This window comes from Tympanuchus pallidicinctus, unplaced genomic scaffold (assembly GCF_026119805.1).
Source record: "Tympanuchus pallidicinctus isolate F22 unplaced genomic scaffold, pur_lepc_1.0 scaffold1, whole genome shotgun sequence".
NCBI lineage: Eukaryota > Metazoa > Chordata > Aves > Galliformes > Phasianidae > Tympanuchus > Tympanuchus pallidicinctus.
In genome coordinates, this window is record NW_026294618.1 from 13,713,136 (window position 1) to 13,740,494 (window position 27,359).

Genomic DNA, 27,359 nt, shown 5'->3' on the forward strand with positions numbered 1-27,359 from the left:
TTCAACACGTTCTGTGATCAGAATAGAAATCTGCTTCACTGGTGGCTAAACACAGAAAGGACCATAAATAAAATATGTTTGACTACGTGAGTAAAATTCATGAATATCATGTTATCAGCATGTGCCATTGTGAATAGATTCATGCAGCACAATCCTTTATTATTTGTAATATTTAAACACAACAAGACAAAAGAATGAGCATGCTAATATATAGTGTAGAATACTCAGTTATTACTTCCTTCTTGTTTTTTTTTCCCCTAGTTTTTAGCTCCAGTATGGCATTTTAAAAACTCAGAAGCATTAAATTCTATGCTTGCCTTCTCCTTTGCTAAGAATTTCCTGTCTGCAGCCAGATCACTTCTCTTACGTAGTGGCATGAATAAAAGGTCTTGGTGTCTAGAGCAGACTTAAAAATTGAATTATGGTGCTATATATGTTGCTTCTGGTTTATGCAGAAGCATTAATTAATGAAAGCACATCCCGAGTGCCTCTTCTGCTTTTACTTTAGGAAGAATCCTCTTGGTTTGAAACTGAAACTACTTACTGTTTCCTTTGCTCAGGTCTTGTTACACAGCCCTGTAACAGCAGTGACAGCAGACTGACATGGTTGAATGCTGGAACTGAAGGCTAGCCAGCACCTTCTATTTGGGTAGTTAAAGTTGGGCTGGGTGACAGTCTGTATACAGTGGGATTTCTCGGCGTTGGAAACCAGTGACTGTCATAGCACACACAGCCAGGTGCTGCTTTGGTTTTTTTCCAGGAAATGCTTTGTATGTGAGGTTTTGTTCCCCAGCCGCAGCTGATGTAGTAGTGCAGTTAAAGCAGTCGTGCTCTGCTACCCGCAGGTTTTTCGTCCCTTATCTGTCGCTTCCTATGGCTCTAATAAGTGATTTAGGAAATCTGTGCTTATTTCAGAGCCTGAGAGTTCATTCCACAACTCTATCCTAGGATTTTCATTTCCTTCCATGATAAAAATTTGGTACCATTGTCAGTACTGTGTATGTGATCTGATGGTTGTTTTGTGCAGGTTTTTTTTTTTGGCCTACAGATTGTCATCCGATGTGAATGCAGTAGAAATTATGAATGTATTTTCTGCACACTGGTTTTCTGAAAGTCTTAGATAGAAATGGTTTTGTCTGTCCCTAGTGAAACAAAGCAGAAGGAAATTCTTATTTCTTAATGCATTTTCATAAGTTAAACAAGGCCACGTTACTTTATGCTGATGGCATGAAGGGATTTTCCTACCTATTTTAAGAGTTACTCTGGTGAGCTACAGTTTAAATTTGGCAGTTCATTTAACCACTTGGAAGAAAGTAAAGCATCGTGACAGTTTAATACATGAATAATCTGTTATTTGAGCCAATATGTGTATGTACAAATATAGCTTTTGGAGAAAGAACCAGTGGCCAGCATCTTCAGGGGCTATGCTGGTGATACAAGAACTCCTATCACTGGTGGGGCTGTTCACCTTCCAGGCATGCCCAGGGCACAGTCAGCCAGAACAACCCATGGTAAAATTTTCAAGAAACAATTCAGGCAAAGAATAACCTGATGGTACTTCCTTGGAGAGGTGTACACAAGGGGTGCGAGGACAGAGAAGACCAGTTTCTTTTGTTCCTCCTATACACGTGCTTTCTTGAGGCTGTGCTGAATTTTGGAGATTTTTTTCTGAGCAATTGGAGATAATTATTCTTGTAAATGAAGGCAGCTTTACTAATCACACCCAGGCAAGACTGCACAATGGTTAGGAACCATAAACTACTAAAAGGCAGTAGAGAAGTGTGTGCAGATTCACAGAAAATGCTTTTGCAATTAAAGAATATTTTCCTTGAGGTTGCTTGTCTTTGTGTTTCTTCTGTTTTTGAACAGGATTACCAAAGCCCTGTGATACGGAGCGCAGTTTGTGGTGTACTACCAATTCTTTGTAAATAAATTTTCCAGGATTAGAAAATGGCAGGGAGGTCATTTTCAAAATCTTCTTTGAAGACACCTTTACTGTCAAGTTGTTAATGTGCTTGGAGCACGTAGGTAGTGTGCTGCTGTTTTGAGGTTTGGTTGGAAGCTTTTTGATCTAGTTATACAGAAAAAGCTGTTGGCCAGTGTTAAACTGTACAGGGTGCTAAGAGTAAAATTTTGAAGTCTTAACCTGTATCTTGAGACGAAAAAGCTCCAAATTTGGAAGCAGTAGATTGGGAACAGCCTGACGGATAATCTTATTTCTATCCATGTCTTCACTCCTTCTGAGACTTTTTTTTTTTAACCTTTGTTTCTTTTGTTTGTAAAAATCACCCCTGTTGACTCAAGCAGCAGCATGAATGTTTACAGCTCCCCAGGAGCAGGAGGCTATTGCTCCCATGGTGTTAAACCACATAGGTGCTTCTGTGAAGCTCAGTGCTGCAGATACAATGAATTGAAATGCTTGGATCTATGCAGGAAAAAAAGAGCCTAATAAACACTGTCACATGTAACACAGTTAAGTTGGACATTGTGCCTAAGTAACAGTTTGGAGGATATGATTTATCTCACTGAACCTTAGGTTGGAAAATGCAGCAGAAGATCTTAACCTTTTGATTTTGATGTCAAAAATATTAATTGATTTTTCAGAAGTTGAAAACATGCAAAAACTTAAGGAGGAGTTAATGTCTTTTTTTCCTGCAAATTCGGACACCTCATAGATGAGTGGTCCTCACCTTGATTTATGCCAGGAATGCTCAACAATGTTAAAATAGTAATTGCTTTGTATGTAGTATTAATTTAGTGCTTTGTTAACATTACTGCCTGTGTTTTAAGATTCCATTTCATGTCCATATTCAGATGCAATTTTCCAAAAGAGTTATTTCTTCTTACATGATGAAACTTCTGAATGGAGCACCGAAAAACATTTTCATTTTCTACTATAAGCGTAATTATTATTATTATGTTGGTTTTCTAGTATTGAGTGACTTGAAGTTGGTATATTCACTCAGAAAATGCAAAGAGCAGACCTGCTCTTAATAGGAAGGTGTATGTTTCTGATTCTGAAGATTTTTTGTATCAGTTTCAATTTGAGTAAGCAGGCTTCTAAAGACAGCCCTTGTTTTTATGGTTGTAGCCATAATGACAAAAAACATACAGTCATACATTGGTTCACCTTCAGTGAAACATCTGCCTACGAAAGTGTCTGTGGCTCCGTGGCGCGTCCTTCCTGTGTCCTCCATAGAGTGCTCCTCTGAGGTTAAGCAGCAGCTGCAGCAGTTGGCTGAGCTGTGGCATATCTTCACTTGGTATCCATATCCCACTACTGCTATGTGTTTTGGAGCAGCTCTCAGGTTTTTCTTCTCAGGTTTGGAAAATCTCAAGTTCTTAATATGAATGTGTGAAGATGTGAAGACCTTGCATCCCAGCAAGTAGTTTGCAGATAGGAGAAATGTGATATGTTGGTACACATTATTACTGTTTTTTTGTAAGACATCTTAAAGTTTGTTGCTTCTTTTCAACCACTAGGTTCGCCATAAAATGACACAGAAGGTTTATGCAATGAAGCTGCTTAGTAAATTTGAAATGATCAAGAGATCAGATTCAGCCTTTTTCTGGGAAGAAAGAGATATCATGGCCTTTGCCAATAGTCCATGGGTGGTTCAGGTAAGGAAGATGCGTGACAGTAAAATAATGATAGTAATAAAGGCATAAACCTTTCCTAGACTTGAATTTACAACTAAGCTCAAATAATGGGTTTAAATTCAGATCATAATTTCTTTAAGATGTATGTTTACAGAAATTTCAATGAGTTTTCTGTGTTTGGTTATGTTAGAAGGTAGATTAAATTGCATTTTGGTCACTACAAATACATCATACCATGGAATTACAATTCTGAAGTACAGAAGTAACCATAAGGGTGCTGAAGCACAGGCACTAATTGCCCAGAGATGTGGTGGATGCTCCAACCTGGAAACATTCAAGGTCAGGCTGGAAGGGGCTCTGAGAAACATGATCTAGTGTAGATGTCCCTGCTGATTACAGGGGAGTTGGACTGGATGACCTTTAAGGGTCCCTTCCAAATCCAATGATTCGGTGATTCTATTTGGAATAATAGGGAGGTAAGATAACATTCCAGCTAGGAAGAATTCTGCATATGAATGTAGAAACAAATGTCAGCTTTATTTCCAGTCTTTCCTGGTGATATGGTCACTTGATCACTAGAATTCAGTATTATGAATGCTTTAAGTTGTTAGTGGCTTTCTGTCTGCAGTATTGTAGATGAAGGAGTGCACAGTCCAGGTCTCCTACAAGACAAAGCACTGTTATCAGTGCTTTGCTTGAAACCATCTTCTATTCAGTGGTCTGTTACTGCATCTCAGCTCAGAAGTAATATCCCTCAGCTGATGGAGAGTTGACTTTCTCAAATGTTCTTAGAAATCATTGCTTGCATCCATCTCATGGTATTTGTTATCACGTTTGTAAATTGGATTATCCCTTTGGGAAGGATTAGTGCTAAATACTGCAATTTGTTATATTTGGTAAATTACACCAATTAATAAGGTTACACCAATTAATTAAATAGTGAAAGCATATATTTAGTGAAAAAATGTTACCATTTTAGTTTGTTAAATAATTAAAACATTTAAACCCTCTCTGATACATTGCTGTGCTCCTGTAGTTTTGGAAAGTAAAGTTATGCTTTAGGCTTTCCATGTTTTTTCCATAATATTCCTTATATATGCAAGAAGCCGTTCGTAACTTTTTTCATGTAGATGTTCTGTTCTTGTGAGCACATTCTGTGTTCTTACTTGAATTCAGTAGAAATACTTAACAAAATAGACTAATTTACTGCTGCAGTTTTTTGACAAACATCTGGAGGTATTTGTAGTTTTTACAATTCAACTAAACATGCAACTGAAAATAGATGTATGACAGTTATCAAGGGATAGTGTAGTAGGCATGATATAAATATATATGTGTATGTAGAAGGTGATAGAATCACAGAATCAGAATGGCTTGGGTTGGAAGGGACTGCACAGATCATCTAGTTTCAATCCCCCTGCCATGGGCAGTTGCCACACACTAAACCAAGCACTAGATCAGGCTGTCCATGTTAAATGAATCAAAATGTGGTTGCAATTTGTGCCTTCTGCGGTGAAGAGTACGGGTGTGATGTATATAAATACTTTGGTCCAGGGGGATTGGAGCTGGTTTTATGAAAACGTCAGTCCTGTTCTGAGCAGAAACTGGGACAAATGGCACAGCTTCCCTGCTCCTTCTATTTCATGTGAAAGAAGAGGTGAAAGCAGAGCCCTAGATAACGTTGATTTTATAAAATCCCTAAGGACTGATACTGAAAGTGCTGTCTAAAGGCATTATAAGGCTGTATAAAGGATTGTGATTTATCACTGTGTTAAATAAACACCTTTATATGTGGGAATACAGAGACTATTTTGGATTTTAGTTCAGCCTTTAATGATTAAATAGATGTTTATGTTCTATGTTTTATATACTGTCCATTTGCAAAATAAATACAATGTTATATGTATGTGTATGCAGTAATGTGTGTTTGTAACACAAGTCTTCTTTCACCAATGAGCAGTAAATTTTACTCTGAAGGTCCTATCTCTGTAATAATTTTCCTGCCTTCAGTGGTCTCCCATATTTCACTGCTGAGTGAAATTCTTTGAAATTTCTCTCCTCAAAGTCTAAAGTACATTTTAAAGAAGCTGAACTTACTGTCATCCCTGTAAGAAGATAGCAGCTGCAATATCAATCAAACTGTAATTTCATTGTTAAGTCCTTTAGATTTTGCAACCATATTTAATTTTTTTCTCATTTCAATATGTGTGTGAGTTTAGGACAAAGTCAGCATTAACATACGTTTTTATAAATCTATATGGAGATGTTATATCTAAATTTATAGTATGTGAAACTCAAAAGCAGACTAACATACTATTCACTATTCAATTATGTTAAGATTGTTGCGAGACAATCCCTACACCTGGTGTAGGGAACCTGCTTTGGCAGGGGGGTTGGACTCAATGATCTCTGGAGGTCCCTTCCAACCCCTACAGTTCTGTGATTCTGTGAAGACGCCTGCTTTCTCAGATTTAATATTTTGCATTTTCAGTTGTAGAGATATCTTTTATGTCAAGAAACACAGCAATGTAGATAGTCATGCTACTGATGTAACCAGGAAATCTTTTTCATTTCCTGTAAAAGTAGGGATTTCTGAAGTTTCAAGTAAAATTCAGGTTTATGCCATAATTAGAAACGTAGATTATTTGAATATAAAAAATAAAGTTATTTTACATCAGTAAAAATTGTACACTCAGGTTTAATGAAACCTCAGGTACTTTATTATTTCTCCTAAATGTCTCTGAAAAGTAGCTGCTCTTTTTCCTAATTTATTTTTCCATTTCACAGCTTTTTTGTGCCTTTCAAGATGACAAATACTTGTACATGGTAATGGAATACATGCCAGGAGGAGATCTTGTAAACCTTATGAGCAATTATGATGTGCCTGAGAAATGGGCCAAGTTCTATACAGCCGAAGTTGTTCTTGCTCTTGATGCGATTCACTCCATGGGCTTGATACACAGAGATGTGAAGCCTGACAATATGCTATTAGATAAACATGGGCACCTGAAGCTGGCAGATTTTGGCACTTGCATGAAAATGGATGAAGTAAGTATGCAACTGAATAATTTATCATCTATGAGACTGTAATTCTAAGGATACTTTCACTTGAGTTACAATACCCAAAGGAATGCTTATCAAATGGTCCACTTGGTTGGAAAGCTGTTTCTTGTCTCCTATCTTTAAATACAGGAGTACTTTAAATAGTTGAACATTGTCTGTAATAAATTGTTCTGGCACATGGAAGGGGGAAATAAATTTATTTTTGGTCACTTTTGAAAGCATGCGTTTGTGAATTTCTGGGGTTCATTTCTTTGCCAAGTTTATTAGACAGCTCCTAGTTTCAATATTAGCAACCTTGGAACAGTTCATAAGCTGACAGTTTTCTATAAAAGATATTATTTTATAGCAGATACAGGCCCTATTTTTTTTTCTGATTGTTCTCATAGCATCCTCTAGTGGTCATTAAACTGAGGTCACAATAAGGCAGCAGTGGTATGTGATCTAAAGATTAAAATTTGTTAGCTATTAGTCAAAATGTCATATTTTAACTGTCTAGATTTTATCATCTGCAGCCAAATGCAGTTTTCTAATGAGGTTGCATAAGTGTAACTACTGTATGTTTAACAGATGTACTACATGTATTCCTGTAGGAGACTATCTTTGTAATTTGTGCTTTTAAATCTTCCATGACAAACAGTATCGTGCAATTTACACAGTATATTCTTCTTGTGAAATTATAACAGATTCTCATAAACTGTGTATGATTGTATGTTATCACTTATCAGGCCTTTGAAGAGTTTCTTTGTTTATCCTTTTTAAGCTTATTTGCTTCAGTGTGTTAAATTCTTTCTGTGTTATTTAGGCTGCATTTAGTATAATCTCTGCAATCTATTAGTTTGCATTTGCATTAAGTTAATATATATATTTCTATCTAGAAATGCTTTTTCTTTCCTTTTTTTTCCTTTTCTTTCAAATGTCAATATATTACTGCTGAACAAATGCAGCTATTTATTGAGACCTCTGTTGTGCTGATATTGTTATTCTAAGGACATTTACTTCCACTTTCATTATTTAGTTGCCTGTATTTTACTGGACAGTATTTACTTTAACTAGAGAAGTGAAAAGGTGTATTTGATCTCTTAATTTAATCTTTAAATTATTATTGTGAATAATTTCACCAATTAGACTGTTGAGTCTCAGGGGAATCTAATGTTCATCAGAAGAGGTAATAAAAAAGTTTCAAAAATTCATAATGTTGATCTAGTATAAAAAGTGCTTGTGGTACTTTAGGGAGCCTAGAAGTGGTGAACTTAAGCTGCTTTGTTTGTTTGTTTAGTTCTAAAAAAATGAAATTTTAAAATGTGGTCGATCATGTTGTAAATGTGAGATTGCTTGCATATCTCTTGCTATAGCAAGCTCCAGCTTAGATGAGGCATCATCAACAAATGGGTGATCTCCTAATGAAGTTAAATTTTAATTGGCTAAATTTTAAGTTCTAAATGTTTCTCAGACTCTGTGGAATGGCGAAAATATTTTATACAGGAAGCTTTAGAAGTTGAGAGGCGCTGGACTGTCTCCAAATCTCATGCTACTTCTTACAAAACATGAACACATCCCAGCTGCGTAAACATAATATTGATGTTGGCAAGATGATTTCTAGAAAATGTATGCTTACCCAGCACTTATTTATTTTTTTCTGACTCGGAGTTCTTTTAGTAGTTGTGCATATCTTCCTCATGCTGTCGAGACTGAGGAGAACTCTGCTTCAGTTTGGTGAGAGACACAGTTTGGAAGACGAACTTTTTTAGTACTTGCTGGGGGATTGAAATGAGTGTTCTCTTAAGTTGTTGTCCAAGCCAGCCCAGACACTTGCAGCAGAATTCCTCCTTAGTATGTGGAAAGAATTGTTTAGTCTTTCAGTGATGTTTTCCAACATAAAAGGAATTGGCCCATTTATTTAACTTGACTGTGATGGTTTGTTGTTGTTTTTTTTGTTTTTTTTTTTTAATCCATTACAAGGTGAATATCTGTAATTGAGTAAAGGATGGGGCTGGCCTCAAAGGTTTAATAAAAAGAATCCCAATGCAGGTTTCACCAGACTCTATTTGTTAGGTTTTCTTTAAGTAATAAGCTAGACAGTATCATGACTGAGTACTGAGAGTGTTGTAGGGGCATCAACTGCTGGATGCTGTCAGGTCTGTATGTAACTGTGGCTTCTGCTGACTGAACTTTCAGGAAAGCACAGGCTTAAAGGATATCTGTTGCAAAGAAATAGGAGCAAAAGGAAGCCATTTACCACTTGGGATCATTTCCTCAGATAGCTGAGCTGAAAGATTAAACACGTTCGTCTTCTTACTCAGTTTATTTCACAGAGTCTCAGAATGGTTGAGGTTGGAGGCCATCTGGTCTGATCCTCTGCTCAGCAGGATGCCTGTTTCTCCTTGATGCTCCTCCAGGACTGCACTGAATCCTTCTTACTTCAGTTCGTTGTTGGTAGTGTGGTAGTCAAACCTGAGAGTAGCATTAACACCTGATCTGTACTATCCTGACATGCCTGCACCAGCACTCTCCAGTTCTTGTTTGCTGATAAGATATTAATGAGGGAATTAAAGCCTCATTTTTAGCCTTGTTCCAAGACAGTGAGTCATTCAAGTGTACCTGAGGTCTTCCAGAGAATGAAACCAGAACTGCTTTGCCTTCAGAGATGTTACAGTTCTGTAAGGTGCTGAGAAATGCAGTAGCCTCACAGCCAAATTTTCCTAAGCCATAAATGCATATTGTCTCTTTGACAACCTTTTTCTTTTGCAGTTGTTCAAATCTCCCAGGTATCTGCAGGAACTTCCATCAGATGGAGTTCCAAGATACACCTTGGTGTGTCATCTGAGGTGATGAGAAAAGCCTCAGGTAAAAGAGTAGCCTGAGACTACTGAGAAAAGAACTGCTGTACTGTGTGCTGTTCAGGCATCAGAGGCTGACAGGACTGACACTTTGTCCAGAGAAAACAGCACCCTTCAGATCTCTTCAGCTGATGAAGTGCAGAATGCAAAAGTCATCTCACAGAATGTTCAGTATGCCAAGATGTCATGTAGCACACAAGGGACTTCCCTGTTTACTTGGCTTTGATGCCAGATCACAGAAGCTTGTAGGATTATTGTAGTAAGAATATCCAGTACTTAAAAATGTACACAGGGCAACACCTAGGTTTTGTTTTTTGTTTTTTACAGTATGATTGCATAAATGAGAATGACAGGAATGTTGGAATGTTCAGTAAGACAGTAATGTATTTTCAGATCTACTTCTGGGACAGAAGGTAGGGAGTTCTGTGGGGAGAGCTGCGCATGCTTAAGAGAAATAGAGCCCATTGAAAACTGACATGAGCACATAAACCCCTTTTGCCTGTAAAAATATTTTTGTTTAAATGTGTTCTCCTTCGACATCTTGCCTGAAAAGTTAGGGTTATTACCTGGAATTCTTCAGCATCCATAAGATAATTGACAAGGTTTCTTGTCACTGTGTAGCAGCTGTCTGACTTGGGTAGGGCTGGCTTTTCTTTGGCACAACCTTTGCTTTGTTTGCATAAGACTTCATAAAACATTAACATGTATGAAATATTAAAAGGTGATCTTGTTTTGCTGCATTAATTACAGAGGAGTGGGAAATTGGATGTTATTAAGTGCTTGGGTGAGGAGATGAGGCTGGTCTAAGTACACAGCTCTTGTGACTAAAGCCGTGGTCTTCAGAGAAATCTTTCAGGACTCTTCTGCTGACATCTGTTTAATGAAAACAGAAAACAGAAGTTCAACTGCTGTAACTGAGAAGTTAAACTCCCCTTATGTTTCAGCTTCATCTTTAGCGTCTTCTTCGTTGTACAAGAAAATAAGCATTTACAATGAAGGGGTTTTCAGTGCTGCTTAAGTCTTTGCAGTATTTAATCATCACTTTAGTTTTAGCGTACCGGTTCATGACCTTCCAATATTCTCTTTGAATAAATAAATGTTTTTGGCAGTTCGTATTCTATGTGAAAAGAATAATGTAATTGGATGTCTAATTTTTACATGTAAATGCAGTTCCAAAAGCAAAATGATCCTTTTTATTTCCTTAAACATGAATTTCCATTTCAGTTGTTCCTACCAATATTCTGTACTAATATTCAGCCAAAGGTGATGGAAAATGCATGGAGAACTTTCAAAGGTAACTTGGACATTGCTTTAGGCTGAGTGGCAGAGTCACAGATGAGTGTATTTTTGGTACTTCTTTGGCTTTATCCGGGATTTAATTTCATTCATCCATCTGGTCTCTCTGGAATGAATGCAGTGAGTTTCATTAAAGGCAACAAGGCTCTAAGTTTGAAGCAGCATGCTGCCATATCTGACAATGTTTCTACATCATTTAGCTCCTGCAGAGTGTGAAGCAAAGAGGATAAATAATCACACCATTAATAAATGATTAATAAAAGAATCATTACATTAATAAAAATCAGTTATATTTTACTTTATTTTTCTTAAGCCCTGTTCTTTAAAAATAGCTTTTACTTTCAACTTAAGGTGTGACTATAAGAATTTACCTATAATTTGGTGTATTGTTTGAATTACACATATTATGTATATGCTACGCAGGACTTAAATAATCAAAGTTATTCAGAAGCTCTTCTATGAATTCAATGAGATAAGCAACTATCCAGTACAGCACATGTTTGTTCATATTGAAACCAAGGGTAATACTACAAAACGTGCACATTTTTGAAATGCTGTTATCAAGAGAAATGGCTTAGTGTAGCCAAAGGGGAGAGTGGGTTAACAGGATTTGTCAGTTCAGACTGTTTCTGGAATAAAAGTCAGAGCTTTCAAACGTGTACCTCAAACCAAATATTTTGGATTATTATTTTTCTTTCTTTTTTTTTTTTTTCCTGGTCTACTAATAGGCTTTCTGAAGTTTTGTGTAAGGACTGAGCAGCAGTTTTAACGGAGCTGTTTGAATTGTTGCTGTTGCACAGACAGGTATGGTGCGCTGTGACACGGCTGTTGGAACCCCCGACTACATATCCCCTGAAGTTCTGAAATCACAAGGGGGTGATGGTTATTATGGACGGGAGTGTGACTGGTGGTCTGTAGGAGTTTTCCTTTTTGAGATGCTGGTTGGTAAGTAGAATTTCTTCTGCTAAAAAGGTTGTGGTTTTAGTCTGTGCTGAGCCTCTCTTTGCTTTGCTATTAGGGGCTGGTTGTACGTCATTATCTAACAGCTTCTGGCTCTTGATTGATGCAGTTGTTTCATCCCTGTTCCCTTGGCTTTGTCTCTCTTATGCTGTCTGCGTGTTTGCACAGCGAGGAGTTCTCTGACTTGGTTCAGCTTAAAACTAATTTTTAGAATATTTTTTATCTTGGATTGCCTACCTCACAGTCTCAGTAAATGCTTATGCCATCTTCAGGTCTGTATTGAGTTGTTAGGGACACAGAGATGGGAAATGAGTGGGAAGGACAGAACTGCTTTTGTTTTGTTTGTTTTTGTGTTTTCTTTTTCTTCCTCTCCCAGTACTAGCAATTTGTTACTGATGGGTCAAAATGTCTCTGGAAGTATGGCTTGATTCTTTCTTTTGTGTTTGTGTCAGGATTTTCCAATAAAATAAACTGGATTGCTATGGCAACTAACATAGAATATAATCAGTTAAGGACATGAGTCATATGCAACTTAAAATACTCAGAAGATCAGTATTACAGGAACTGTGAGGAACTGTGCATGTAATTATGCAAAGTACAAAGCAGAATCTTTTGGGGATATTGCAGATGTGATGTTTCTGGCATCCTGAGCCCTGAACGATGCTTTCATAGAATCACAGAATGGCTCAGGTTGGAAGGGGCTCCAGAGATCATTAAGTTCCAACACCATTGCCACAGGCAGGACCACCAACCTCAAGATCTGGTACTAGAACAGGTTGCCCAGGGCTGCATCCAGCTTGGTCTTGAACACCTCCAGGGATGGAGCATCCACAGCCTCTCTGATGCTTTGATATGTGCTGCTACTGAAATCTCCTGGTCTTTGGGAATTAAAGCATTTTGATGTATAAAATATATATTTTGTAATTAATAGTCTCATAAACGATTTTAGCAATAAATGAATTTCTTCAGTAATTCAAATATTAGACATTTACTCAGGGGCATGATTTAGCAGAGGGTTGTTAGAGTTAGGGTAATATGGTTGGGTTGCGGTTGGCCTTGATGATCTTTAAGGTCTTTTCCAATCTGAGCAATTTTATGATTCTATGACATAGATGCCCACAAATGTTTTCTCAGGGCTTGTTGGTTTTTTTGTTTGTTTGTTTTTGTTTTTTTAAACCGCATCTGAGAGGATGGTCCCTTTGTTATTACTGTAACCAAAACATCTTTTGAAGTGAAAGTAGAGAGGTACAGTTTTTGCAGGAGCTGAATTATATAAAGGAGCCTCTACTTGTTTGGAACAAAAATCCTTCTGCATTTCTCTGCGTCATCTTGATGTTATTCCAGGCTTTCAGTATGAGTGGCTAAGCTGAGGGGGCTTATATTTGGTATAGTTTTTCCTAAAATTTGGAGTTGTGTATTGAAAAATTTCTGACATATCATAAATTTCATGCATTTTTCCTACCACAGGCTATCTATCTTGTTACAATATTTGAATCTATGCTATTTTTACAACTTTTTTTTCCTTCAGTACTAATGTCATTTTTTTTCTCTACATTATAGACTGGAATCTTTGCTTTCATTAGCTCTGTGATTTTCACACTTTCAGAAGGGTGTGAAATAACAGTTTTGTTTCTGTTGCAGTTCTGGACTTGTCAGAATCCTACATGTGATTAACACTGTACTCCTCCTGCTGAATTCCATCTATTGGCTTTTTGTGAAGTCTTCATGTGTTATTACTTTTTTTTTTTTTTCTCTTTTTAATCCAAGCTTCTTTCTGCCTCTGAGAAGGGAATATGATTTTCTACCTGCGCAGTCTTTTTTAAATGCTTTTGAAATCTGCTTCACCTTTATACTGAAAATTACAGGGCTTACTTGTGCCCTGTAATTTTTTTGGTTATTTGTTATTCATCATCATATTCCAATCTGCATTGTATTTCCCGTCTAACAGCGCCAGCGTGGTTCCCTTCAGTGACTTTGTTTGCAAACACAGTATTTGAGGCTTATGTCAGATTCATTTGACAGTGTTTGAAGAAACATGCAGCTTCTCTTAGATAACTGTATAGCTTTTCTGGTTCTTGTAACTGAACTAGAAATAATTAGGCTATTCAAGACAGATCTACTCCCACAGACATTGCTATTATGAAACAGACACCAATGAGATTGCCTAGGGAGGTGGTTGAATCACTTTCCTTGGAGGTATTTGTGGAAAAATGGTGGTGGCAGGTGGGCATTTGGAGGTCTTTTCCAACCTTTTTGACTCTGTGATTCTATGAGATGGTTTGGAATATTTGAGACTGCCCAACTCTGGAGGTGAGGAGGTGCTGGAGGTGAGGCCGCATAGCACAGAGCAAAGCAGGGCAACACTTCCCCTCTCCCAGTGGCGGTGCTGGGCCCAGTGCAGCCCAGGCTATGGCTGGACCTTCTGTCTGTAAACACACTTTTGGCTCATATTCAATTTGCTGCCAAGTTTATGTCAGTAAATAAACTAAAATTAATTGAATTTTGTGCTTCAGAACTTTGGATGAAAAAGGTGGCTTTTTAAATCTCAGCCCTGGCTGTACTAATATGGACACCCAAGGTGATACAATTCGACAGTCAGCAAGATTAGTGAGTGCAGGTTTAGCTGTGCCTGACGTGCTCTGAAGGCTCCCCAGGCAGCTCCAGGGGCAGGGCTGGCCTGCCTGCCTCTGAAATGCTCCTGGGAGAGCAGTGGTGGAGGCTTTCCAAGGAATGTGCATCTGCAAGTTGTTAATGAGGTTCAGTCTCTTACACCCATGACAGAGCATGAAGAGATGGTTACATGTCAGTGTCATCACTGTGTAAATTAGAGAATGGTGACACCAGTCAGGTAAAATGTACAAATCACTGGGCAAAAGTTTTGGTAGTAATGTGTAATTCAGTGTGTAATGAAGGTATTTTGTCACAGGAACGTTTTTAGTAGTATATATTATTCTGTACCCTGCATATTCTCTGTTTCCTTCATTAGAAAACAGCCTTAGGCAAAATTGCTTGTAGAGTTTGTGCCTCTTCACTTTTTGGTCTTCATCTTACACTACTTCAACATTATTCAAAATCACAATCAGTTTACCATTTTATTTCCAGGTGATACTCCTTTTTATGCAGACTCCTTAGTAGGGACATACAGTAAAATTATGGATCACAAGAACTCACTACATTTCCCAGATGATGTAGAAATCTCTAAGCATGCAAAGAACCTCATCTGTGCCTTCTTAACTGACAGGTATGTGCATGTGTTGTTTTGGTTCTATTTCTGTTTCAGATAGTACTAACACATGTTCATTGTAAAAATCAATTTCCATTACACCAACTAATTTCAATTCTCCTCTGCAAAATCATCCACACATGGGTTTTTCTTATGGGTTATTTTTCTAGGCGTTGTATTTTATTTTTTGGAGGGGTTCTGGCAGCTCTTGATACAATGTAATCTGTACTGAAGAAATCCTCCCATCTGTGGCTCGGTGTGAAATAGAGCAGCAAACCTGAAAGGCTGGAAGTAGTTTTTGAGCTCTGAAAGGCAGGGAACAAACTGTGATGAAGTGGATGCTGCTTATAAAAAATAAAAACATACTTTCATGAAAACAAGCCTATATTTGCCTACTTTGTTTGAAATTTCATAGAATGTTCAAACTTTTCTCTTTTAGCTAGTGTTACTAACTGACAAGTATAGCTAATAGAGAAAAAAGATGTTGTCCTGGATATAATTAAATCATCGAGTTCTCCCTTCATGGAGCTGAGCGTTTTTTTGTTTTTTATTGATATTAATCTGTGTAAGTTCATTCTTGACCTGAATTCTTAAATTTTCTTTAGTGCCAGAAAGCAGAGGTTATCTTAGATTTCTCTGATTAAAGAAAATGACACTTAGGTTCAAATTTAACTCCGGATTGATGATGTGTCACCACCTCAGTTTGACTGCAGCCGAATGTTCAGCTTCTAGGGATTGAGGGATCAGTAGGAAAAAAGCCAACAACAATCATAAATGAATAAATTGCCTTACAATGGTTTTTATACTCACAGAGAGGATTGTTCTGCTCAGTTAAAATATATTTTAAGTGTTTCTAACCCTCAGTAGCTGCAGGGCAGACAGAAAACAGGAGCAGAATTGAATAACGTGAGTGCAGCGAGGTTTATTTCCCCTACGTGTGTTTGTCTTCCTGTTTATATTTAACGCAGCGCTCAAGCAATTTATTTGAAACAGATGCCTTCTTTCTGTGTGCGTGATCAGTGATGAGGCACTTAGAGGGACAAGAAGGAATAAGCATCCACCCTATGATTTATTAGTTCTGTTGCACGCATTGGTTTTATGTTCTCACAGATAGTTTTAAGAGAGACTTCATTTGGTCGAACTAGAAGTTTCTTTTTGAACTTGAGATTTACTTCATTGTAAATATCAGCAAAAGACGTGTCAGGGTTACTTATGGGGCAGAGGATGGAATTCTTAAAATATTTATTTCAGTTCAGCCTTGAATAACTGTTCTGTGCAGTAAGTTAGACCTTCCTTCACTTGAGCCTTAAGGTTTGTCATGTGGTTTGGCAGACATCGGCCCTTGGCAGTTTCTTCTTCCCCTACGGTGCTGGCGTTTTGTTTTTCTTTTGAGTTTCTTCTGAGCTTTTGCCTTAGTGCTCTCTTTCTTGCTTTTCTCCTCACGTGGCAGACTCCAACTTCTGGACATTTAAGCAGTAACAGGGAGAGTGGATATTATATATTTTTATATAAATACATTTTCATATGAGAAACTAAGGATCATTGGTTGGTGTGCTTTTCCTTTCTTTTTTTCTTTTATTTGACCACTAATGTGTTTTACACAGAAAATCTTTACTGACAGCAAGTTATAGTAAAAACAAAACAAGTGCTGTTTTTCCTAACGTGAATTTGGCTTAATTGCTATGTTCAGGGACGTGCGACTTGGGAGGAATGGGGTAGAAGAAATAAAGCATCACCCTTTCTTTAAGAGTGACCAGTGGAATTGGGACAACATCCGAGAGAGTAAGTAGATTAGCTTGAAAGTTGTATATTTGTTCAGTATTTGCATAAGGCTACTTAACAGTAATAGTACAAATGCAAAACGCTGTAAGGCTGTATAAACTAAGTAAATATTTTCTGGCTATCAAGAATTTTGCCTGAACTTTTTTATTTATCATTTATGTTCTTAAACCTGTATCAGTAGGAGTAAGAGAAATGTCTTCTTTCCAAAAGTATTCTCATATTTACTATTTTAATTTATAGTTTTCTGTTTTGAATAGCAAAGCTGAGTGTTTTAGAAATCTAAGCAGAAAGGCTGCTTGTTGCGTTCTATTTCTGTCTGACTTGTTATTGTTGTTTTGATGGTTGTCTTTTTTTTCTTTGTTTCAATTTTTTTCTTAATCTGTGGCTAAGGCTACATTGAGAGTGGGCTTGTTGGTTTCATTGCCTTTTGTTTAAGAAATTGTGAGTTTGATTGCTGTAAGAAAAAAAACCAACCACTTTGATTCATGAGCTTGATCATAACTTCTAAAGATGTATTTACTGAAGTTTCTTAATATGGTGATTATATTTAGTGTTCCATTCTAAAACGTGATGACCTTTGCAAATACATTGTGTGCATAAGATATGCCATGTATTAAGCAGCTCATGTAAATGTGAAAATACTTCAATTTAAGAAAAAAAAAAAATATTCATAGTAATATTTAGAGATCTGCTGCATGATTAATACACATTTAACTAGCAGGACAACCTACATCATAGGCTGAATCTTGGAATTAAGTTGATCTTTTCTTTCCTTTCTGTAGCTGCTGCTCCTGTTGTTCCTGAGCTTAGTAGTGATATAGACAGCAGTAATTTTGATGACATTGAGGATGACAAAGGAGATGTGGAAACCTTTCCAATCCCCAAAGCCTTTGTGGGAAACCAGCTGCCTTTTATAGGATTTACCTACTATAGAGATAATTTGTATGTGAGACTTTAATGTGTATTTTTAGAAATATACTTTCAAGTTTCTCATATAGCCTATCCTTTCTTTTTCACTCTAGATACTTAATTTATTCATTGCCTTATATTCATTTCTGTTCAATTATAAAGATAGAAGATGCAGAGTTTAAGTAGAATATATCAGTTGTGGTTACCTTGATAATTCTTATGAAATAAATAGTATTTTTATATGCATAAAAATATATAGTGTCTTTAAAAATCTGCTGTAGGTTTAAAAAACTGCTAGGTTTGTAATTTAGCTCTAAAATTGCTTCTTGTTGGGTTGGGTGTTCAGAAAAATGTTTATGCAATGTAATAGCTTGCTAGGACATCAGTTGCTATCTACTTGCCTTTGTTTTGTTTGATTAATCATATTCAGTGTGTCTGAATAGCTGTGAATGAATTGGGTATTAAGTAAAAATGATAAGCTGATATGGACTTGAAAATGTCTTAAACGTTAGTCTTTGTTTTAAAAAGGCTCAAATCATTCTGATTCACTGGAATAAAACAGGCTTCATTCTGAGAATCAGTTAGGACAAAATAAGGCTTGAGAGAAACGATTGAAATGTGTTTCTTGGCGAGGTTGCCAGAGTTGTTGAAAACTTGAATAAGGGCAGGAGGGATTTGTTTTTGTTTTTGACAGGTTGCTAAGTGACTCCTCTCAGTCTTGCAGAGAAAATGAATCGGTGCAATCTAGTAAAAATGAGGTTAGTGCCTTTTTTTTTCCTGTAAGTGTTAAGGAATGATTAACTAATTTTGTTAAATCTGTTAGGAGGAGGCAGAGTTTTAAGCAAGGAATCAGATATTCTGGGGAGCACTCTTTTAATGCTCCTCAATAAAAATGATGAATTCTATCTAGAGGACAGCAAGGAGGTGAATATATTTGAATTATGAAAGGAATCAAATAGTTCCCACTTAATTTGTGTGAACAGGATATATCATTAAATACTGTCGATGTTTATGCACCAAACCGTTAACAGTGAAGTGTCTGTAGCAGCTTCTGAATGAACTGTTGTACTCGAATGCACAGGTCCCGCGCTGTGACGATGAATGAGAACACATTTCTCTCTGATTCTTCTGGCATTTACAATTTGGTTTGAAAACAAATGTGTAGGGCTCTGTTTGCCCCAAACAGCATCGCCCTTGGAAAGGCTGTAGTTCTTGGCTGCGCGCTGCGATTTGTGGCACGTTTATCCAGAGTTTGGAAAATTAAGTTGTCAACTATAGTGACAAAGGAATGTTTTTGAGCATAAATCTTTCTCTCAGTTGAAGTGAGTGTGTGAAGCTCCTTTATTGAGCTTTTCAAGATTGCCAACTGAATTTAAATATGCAGATGAGAGAAGAATGCTACTAAATTTTCATGTATTTAGCTTACTTCATTACCCCACTTAACCATTTGTAATATTCAAGCGTAGTTTGTTAACGTTTGTTAAAACTTACTTAATTGTTAAACTTTGGAAAGGAAAGGCGTAGTGTAATGAACAACATAAATTTAAACGTGGATGTTTATTGGGCTCCACGTCTTTCCTTCCTGTCATTGGTGAATAGAATAAAAGTCTTAGTTTCCCTTTAAATAAAAAAAAGCAATCGTTCTTTCAAATACAGTTTCATGTTTCTCACATTTGCTTTCTATTGTGACAGTTGTTAAAATTTTGCATTTCACTTCTGACAGGTTTTTTCATTCTCATTTTCTCAAGCAGTGAGTCTCTAGGTTTTGATGTCCTTTTCAGTGTCCCTGTTTTGGGGATGTTATGATTTTGCATGTTGTATGTGTGGAGTAGAATAGGGATGAAGGAGGAAAAGAAATGTTTGAAGGCCTGAAGATGTGAAGCAATTCCAAAATTCATGTTTTATAATCTAGTTTTTTGAATTTTGGGTTATTTGATTCATATCTTTTTTATATTAAGCACAACAAAACATTCCCAAACTTTAAAACTGTTTCTAATTTTCTGCTTGTGAAAGAATTCCTCTCTCTGTGAGATCATGGTGCACGTTTCGTAATGTTCTCTGAATATTGTCCAGTTTGGTTATATGCCATTTTAATTTTTAAATCATGTATAGAAGAGACTGTCCCAAAAATTGTGCTCCAGACTCTAGGCAGGGAAAGAATACAGCAAATGACCAGAAGCAACATTATTTGCCTAAAGAAATTTTATGACTGTCACTTTGTGGTATGTAATTGTGTGATGTTTTGCTGTAATGCAGCATGCAGCAAATGTTATATCATAAAAATCAAGATTAATAACTTGTAATGGTGAGAAATAGAGACGAAATAACCTTCTGCTTAACAATTACCATCTGTTGATGAATTAAAAAAATCACAATTAATGGTTAAATTAATTTTCCATGCTTTCCCTTTTTTTGTTATTAAGCTGCTTTATACTTTTTTCATGTGATAACAGTCTTACTTAAAGACCATGCTTTTTTTGACTTTTTAACTCAGTTTCAGAAAAAACTAAGCAAGTTAGAAGAACAACTCAGTAATGAATTGCAAGCCAAAGATGAACTAGAACAGAAATACAGGTGAGATTGTTTCAGTGTGTTTGGTATGTTTGTAAAGAAATATTATTACACAACGGTTTGGCCTCTCCCCCCACTGCCTGCTTATCTCTGTACTTCCATAAGAATGTCTCTATTGTTTGAGTGACTTTCCCAGCCCTAGACGTTTAATGTGATTGCTGAAAATAGAATATCTTGCAAAAAAATTAATTGAACACATCCAAACACCCTATTTTTGTGTGTGGTCAATAGGGTTTAAAAATATTTTTCTTATTCCTTCAGGTCTGCTAATACTCGTTTAGAGAAGATAGTGAAAGAGCTAGATGAAGAGGTAAGTCAGTAGTTACTAATTACTGGAATTAAAACTTCAGCATTTGTATCTGAGTTTTTTCGTTAGGAACCAGCAGATTATTTTTGGTAGCTGTGTATTTATGGCAAGTTGGCAACACCAGCTGATTTGTTGGTATTGCAAGTGTGTTCTAACTGTGTCAGTAAAAGGACTGTATTTTGCACAGCTTTGCACCTTAATGCCTACTGCACATGTATATCTACAGAGGGCATGTGGAATGTGATGTGTTGTTCATACAGGTGCATGCTGAGATTTTACACTACATGGATGTTTCATGACTGCTAGGCAGGTTACAGCATTTGTTGAATGCAACCCATCCTACAGTCTTAGAGTGATAAAAGCTCCTGGCTGTAGTTGGTCTAGGATGGATGAACTTGTTCAGATGTTCTGATGCACTGTGTTTGCAGGAAGCAGATGGCACGTGTCTTTTTTCCACTTTGAAGTAAACTGTCTTTTAATCACTTTAAGATTGCCAAGATTCTTCACGTAACAAATGTGATTTGTTTTGCTCTTTTAAATATATCCAGATAACTTCAAGGAAAAATGTAGAGTCTGCAGTCAGACAACTAGAAAGGGAGAAGGCTCTTCTTCAGCATAAGAATACAGAATACCAGAGAAAAGCAGAACATGAAGCAGATAAGAAACGCAATTTGGAAAACGAGGGTATGTTGAACTTTGCTTGAAGGGCTCTGTTTTGATGTAGGTTTTTAAAAGAGAAAAACTTTTTCACTACAGTGATTAACTGAATTGTTTTTGTTTTAGTTAACAGTTTGAAAGATCAGCTTGAAGATTTAAAAAAGAGGAATCAGAACTCTCAAATATCCAATGAGAAAATCAATCAACTACAAAGACAGGCAGGCCAACTTTATATATGTATATTTTAAAGTAATCGCTTTCTGAAGTTCAGATTTTGTTGGTAATGATGGGAGTTTGAACGTGTAATGGAATTCTATGAGCTTTCTTTCTTGTCATGTATTCATATTCAAAAGTCATCTTGAAATACCCCCTTATTTCTTTAATCTGTTAAATCTAATATTTTATAAAGGCGGTGGTAGATGTTACATTTTAATTGTTTAGTCTAAAGTATCTTTTTATCAATCCTAGCTGGATGAGGCCAATTCTTTGCTGCGATCAGAGTCTGAAACTGCAGCCAGGCTAAGGAAGAACCAGACTGAAAGTACAAAGCAAATCCAGCAGTTGGAAGCTAATAATCGAGAACTACAGGATAAGAACTGCCTGCTAGAGAATGCTAAACTCAAACTGGAGAAGGACTTTCTCAATCTTCAGTCTGCTCTAGAATCAGAAAGGAGAGATCGAAGTCATGGATCAGAGATTATCAGTGATTTACAAGGTATTGCAACAAGTGTTCTGAAGTTAAGCTTATTTCTGGTTTCAGAAATAAAAACACATTCTGGTAATGTTATTTGAGTTTCAGACAGAAACTAAATTAGAGAGGTGTTTTATACAATGCTATTTAAGTTAGAACATGCATTACAGAGAAAACAAGTGGGGAGATACTTAAGATGAAAGTGTGTTACTGATTTCTAAAACCACTGTGAAGATCTTAACAATTAGAACCAGAGCTTTTTATCAGTAAGTAAATACAGTACATGTTTTTTCACAGACTACCCAGCCTCATTAATGTTTCGTTCATTTTTTAGGTCGAATATCGAGCCTGGAAGAAGAAGTGAAAAATGGAAAGAGTGCATTAGCCAAACTAGAAATGGAGAAAAGGCAATTGCAGGAAAAACTTACAGATTTAGAAAAGGTAACAGCAGTTCCTAGTGAACATTTGTGGTACATCCCTATGAGATTCTTACGGTTGGGATTTTTCTTAATTGAGACATAAGCCTTGTTTTCAGCATCAGTTCTTTTTCTGTGGATTTTTCTCATTGTTTTGGAAGTTTGAAAAGTGGGGAAAGAAGACCTCATTTCCCTTATGATTTCAATTCACTATATTTGTAAAGTTTACAGTAATGTCCACCAATGTACAGCTTAATCATGAAGCTGTAGCACTTCATTTTTGCTATGAAATCTGACCTTTTTAAATTCTCAGTATTGCCAGAAATTATTAGGAAAAAAAAAAGGCTTTGCTAATATTTTTTAGAATAAATTCTATAATATTTTGCAACTGGGAGTTTCACTGCATACTTCTAGAGCATTTTATCAGTGCTTTTCCATGGGTAGTAGAAGTGAATTCCAATGACCTTAGGATCTGTGCTGTGTCTTCTTCATACTTCCAAGCAGTATGTTACTGTTGTCTGAAATTTCATATCTAACCTGATGTATTTAATATTTCATTTTAATGCCCTTTTCTTGGTTAACAGGAAAAGAGCAACATGGAAATAGATATGACATACAAATTCAAAGTTATGCAGCAGAACCTTGAGCAAGAGGAAGCTGAACATAAAGCCACAAAAGCACGACTGGCAGACAAAAATAAGATTTATGAATCTATAGAGGAGGCAAAATCTGAAGCCATGAAAGGTCTGTATTTGACATCACAGTTAGACTTAAGCATAAATTATTGAGGGTAGATAATAGAATTTTTTAATGATAGTAGAAGTTTAAACGTAGTTATGTTTTCTCCATTCCCCTGTTCTTTTTTAAAAATAATTAGCTTTGTAAATCAGTTGTAATCCTCCTGTTTAGTGTTTATGATCTGTTAGGTTAAAGGCAGGCAGTTTTAGTCTCTTTGAGTACAACAGAATTTCTGTTGCCAACATCACTAATCCATTCTCTGTGTTATGGTATTCTGAGCTAGGGTATTATTAAATTTATATTATTAAAACTGTTGGAAAGATTTTCAGAAGATTATGTGTGTCCTTTGTCAGTGTTGTTAAATCTTTCTAAATAAAATATATGTCAACAGCTTAAAAATTTAAATAGATTACTAGATATAGTGACATATAGTCATAGTCTGACATAGTGACATATATAGATATAGACATAGTGAAGCCTTTGCTAGGCTTCCGTAGTCACCGTGCATATTCTGGTGTATCTCCTAACAATTAAAATGTCCTAGAGAGAGGGATAATTAGTAGATGATTCCAGAAGATGGTTCTTATTTTTGAATTAAATTGCTTATGTTTGCTCCAAGTGCTTAAAAAATAACCTACGGATCTTATCCTTCCAAATGTAGAACATTAACAAAAATGTTGAGCTTGCAGATGTTCCAAAAAAGCAGAAAGATTCAGATGTACCATATGAGTCACTTGGTCCATCAGTTTTCTCAACAGCTTCAACTCTCTAATTGATTTCAGATTATCACAGTCAGAGCAATACTTGATCTATAGGTAGAAAATATTTTTTTAAGAGGAAAGCCACTCTTTTATCCCTCTCAAATGTATTGAAAATGAACTGGAATTTATATTGAAACTCAAGAGTAAGTGATAGTTCTCAGGTAGAAATGTGTGCGAAGAATCCTCTGGAATGCTTTTTCACAGTTTACCGTGAAAAATTTAATGAACCACTTTTCAGCAGTCTCTGTCATAACTGACAACCATTAGTTAGTATGGGTAGATGTTCTTCCTCACCTCCCTCACTCCTTTAAACTCCCTGTTTTGCAGTGATTCATTTGCAGGCTGACCTTAAATCTCTTTCTTCACAGAAATGGAGAAGAAACTTTTGGAAGAGAGAGCTTTGAAGCAAAAAGTGGAAAATCGGTTGTTAGAAGCTGAAAAGCAGCGCTCCATGTTGGATTGTGATCTCAAACAATCACAGCAGAAAATAAATGAACTCCTTAGGCAAAAGGATAAACTAAATGAAGATGTATGTAACGGGGACAAAAGAAGTCTTAAGTGGAAGCTAGCTTTAAATGTCTTTGTATTTTCCTTTTGTTACAGCCATATTTAGGGTGTTTGTGAACATAAATGGCAGTAATTCTTACTTCTTTGCATTTGGAGCTTTAAAAAGTCAACTTTACAGAGTGGTTTCATTTTCCAGCATTATTGATATCAAAGTTTTTATTCTGGAATGTAAAATGCTAAGAAATTGACACGTGGAAAGACTAGGTTTTTATTGTGAACTAATAACTTTATTCAGGAAATGGATTTATCTATTAAAAAATGTGTGCATGTTATACAATAATGTATGAAGATTGCTCCAAAAGTAATGCCTCCTATTTTATTGTGTTTGACCCATAATGTCATAGGTGGATGTTGGTGGTATAGCAGTAGAGGTTGAACATTTCTGCCATGTGACAGGTGGCAGAATAGGTGCAGTCTGACAAAATGCCATTTGTCATGGGAGTGCTTATGAAGCAAAGGCTCATGGAATTCCGCCATGCAGAAAAAAATGCACCCATTGACATTCACTGACACTTGCTGAATGTTTCTGGAGATCAAACAGTGGATGTGAGCTCATAAGGTGATGGTTGGTGTCTTTCAGCAGTTGCAACAGTGATGTTGAAGCTAAGCTACATTCAAGATGGCCATGCACTGCTGTTATACCACAGAATGAATCTTGATCTGAGGATTACAATTAGGGAATTGTGTCTGGAACTGGATATTGGCTTCACTGCATTTGAAACATTAGCAGCAGCATTGTAATATTGCATAGTTTACACTGGGTGAGTCCCACGAACGCTCACACAGGAGCAGAAGGAACACTGTGTGCAACTTTGTCAAGACCTATTTAACCAATACAAGGCCAAAGGTGAGAGCTTCCTGGATCACATCATTACCAGTGATGAGATGTGGTGTCACGCTACAAGTAAGAGGCAAAACAGCAGTCCATGGTGAGGCAACATGTGAATTCCTCATAGAAAAAAAAGTTCAAGATGCAGCCCTCAGTGGGTAAACTGATGTGCCCTGTCTTTTGGGTTAGGAAAGCAGTGATACTTCTGGACTTCCTGGAACACAGACAAACCATCACCTCTGGCCTTAACATTGCAACACTGACTAAGCTGACAGCTCGAACTTACAGAGTCAGGTCAGAGAAGACAATCTTTCTCCTGCAACAAGATAACTCCAGGCTCCATACCAGTCTGAAGACTATGGAACACATTGCCAGTCTTAGCTGGACCGTCCTACCACACACACACTGTATATAGTCCAGATTTGACATGTTCTGACTTACATCTGTTTGGGCCGATGAAAGATGGACAGCATGGGTAGCATTTTCCTAGCAACAATGCTGTCGTAGCAGCAGTGAAACAGTCACCTCCACTAGTGCAGATTTTTGTGAATGTAGTATGCAGGCTCTTGTTCATCACTTGCAAAAATTCACAGCTAGTGGTGGTGGTGGTGATGTTGAAAAGTAGTAGCTGAGAATTTCCTCTGTTGTACAGTGTGATTTTCCTCTCACTTTCTGTACTTTCCATGGAAATAAATAGGAGGCATTAGATTTGGAGCAAATTATATAGGAAGTGTCAATAAGAATTACTGTTTGCATGTTACTTCCCTGTGTAGATTATTAACCCTCAGGTTTCTGCTTATTTTGTAGGTTAAAAACTTGACTTTAAAAATAGAGCAAGAAACACAAAAGCGTTGTCTCACTCAAAATGACCTCAAGATGCAAACACAACAGGTCAACACCTTAAAAATGTCAGAGAAGCAGCTAAAACAGGAGAATAACCATCTTCAGGAAATCAAATTAAGTCTGGAGAAACAAAATAATGAACTCCGCAAGTGAGCAGAGTTGCTCTATTTTACTTTTTTTGAAATATTGTTGATTTGTAGTTTTCGTAAAAGCCATTGATCTTCAAGATTTGTGCTGAGAATCTAAAATAAGAGACGAAAGTGTAAAAGAAAATGGGGGGTGGGGAGAACAGAATAATTGGAGGAGTTAAGACAGGAATTGTGTTGTCCTAGCAATTCTTCAGGTTCTTACAGTGAATAATTTGACTATTTAAATAATAACTATTTAAAAAATTACACCAACAACATTCCTGTGACAGAAAAAAAAAACAAACAAAACAAATTGAGTGTGTAGATCATGTGTAACTTAGGCTTTGGTCTTAGGCTTATGTTTTGATTCATCTTTTCTTCAAGCAAGATGCAGTTAATCACACAGAAAGCTGAATGTGGCAACTGCCATAACAAAATAATGGTGGAAATCTTTTCTGCTACCTTGCTGATCTTTTTTTTATGTGACTGAGTGACTTTCTGAGTTATTTTAATAGGTGAATTCAAGAATTCCTGACAAAGAAGTTCTCAGAGACTGTTCTCTAGCAAAACCCAAAACAATCTGTCAGATCAGTGGTGTTTTACATGGAAATAACATTCTATCAGTGGCTGTTTGCTTTATCAGTGACACTGTTGTAGCTAGTATGCTAACTGTATTAAACTGACAAAGACTCAGGTTGAACTGCAGAATATAAAGAATGTGAATGCAGCCATTTCTTGCATCCAAACATTTTCTTGTTTGGAATCTTCATATCTTTTCTTTAATGTATTTTATTACTTTCTAGGGAACGTCAAGATGCAGATGGACAAATGAAAGAGCTTCAAGACCAACTTGAAGCTGAGCAGTATTTCTCAGTATGTATTACGCTTCATTACTTTTATACCAGTCTGTTCATTAGATATAACGTTACCTTTTCTCTTTCTCTCAGCCATGAAGCACTTCATCCTTCTAATTCAAAGTTAATTCTTTTTCCTGGGTCTGCCTTCATTCTTGACTGCAGCCCTGTTACCACTCCTTGCTCTTGATCTCTAAGCGGAACGAAAGAGTTCATATTAAGAAATGGACCAGCTTTGGAAGGGCATCCCAAGCACAGGTTAAGGGAAGGAAGAAGTTGAGCAGCTCATTCCATAATGCAAATAATTTTCTGGACGTTTCAAGACTT

The 27,359-nt window shown here is 36.6% G+C and overlaps 1 protein-coding gene across 1 annotated transcript in view; it reads left to right on the plus strand.

Moving 5' to 3' along the window:
• ROCK2 (Rho associated coiled-coil containing protein kinase 2) overlaps positions 1-27,359 on the plus strand; it is a 91,502-nt gene that overhangs the window by 50,013 nt on the left and 14,130 nt on the right. Inside the window, exons 4-20 of the mRNA XM_052690171.1 lie at positions 3,484-3,621; positions 6,388-6,648; positions 11,597-11,741; positions 14,859-14,997; positions 16,670-16,761; positions 17,544-17,703; positions 18,365-18,428; positions 20,165-20,244; positions 20,503-20,551; positions 21,097-21,232; positions 21,332-21,423; positions 21,674-21,920; positions 22,231-22,337; positions 22,897-23,056; positions 24,180-24,340; positions 26,015-26,199; positions 26,982-27,051. Of these exons, the coding sequence (XP_052546131.1) occupies positions 3,484-3,621; positions 6,388-6,648; positions 11,597-11,741; positions 14,859-14,997; positions 16,670-16,761; positions 17,544-17,703; positions 18,365-18,428; positions 20,165-20,244; positions 20,503-20,551; positions 21,097-21,232; positions 21,332-21,423; positions 21,674-21,920; positions 22,231-22,337; positions 22,897-23,056; positions 24,180-24,340; positions 26,015-26,199; positions 26,982-27,051 (2,286 nt within the window). The remainder of the gene's footprint in view (positions 1-3,483; positions 3,622-6,387; positions 6,649-11,596; positions 11,742-14,858; positions 14,998-16,669; positions 16,762-17,543; positions 17,704-18,364; positions 18,429-20,164; positions 20,245-20,502; positions 20,552-21,096; positions 21,233-21,331; positions 21,424-21,673; positions 21,921-22,230; positions 22,338-22,896; positions 23,057-24,179; positions 24,341-26,014; positions 26,200-26,981; positions 27,052-27,359) is intronic.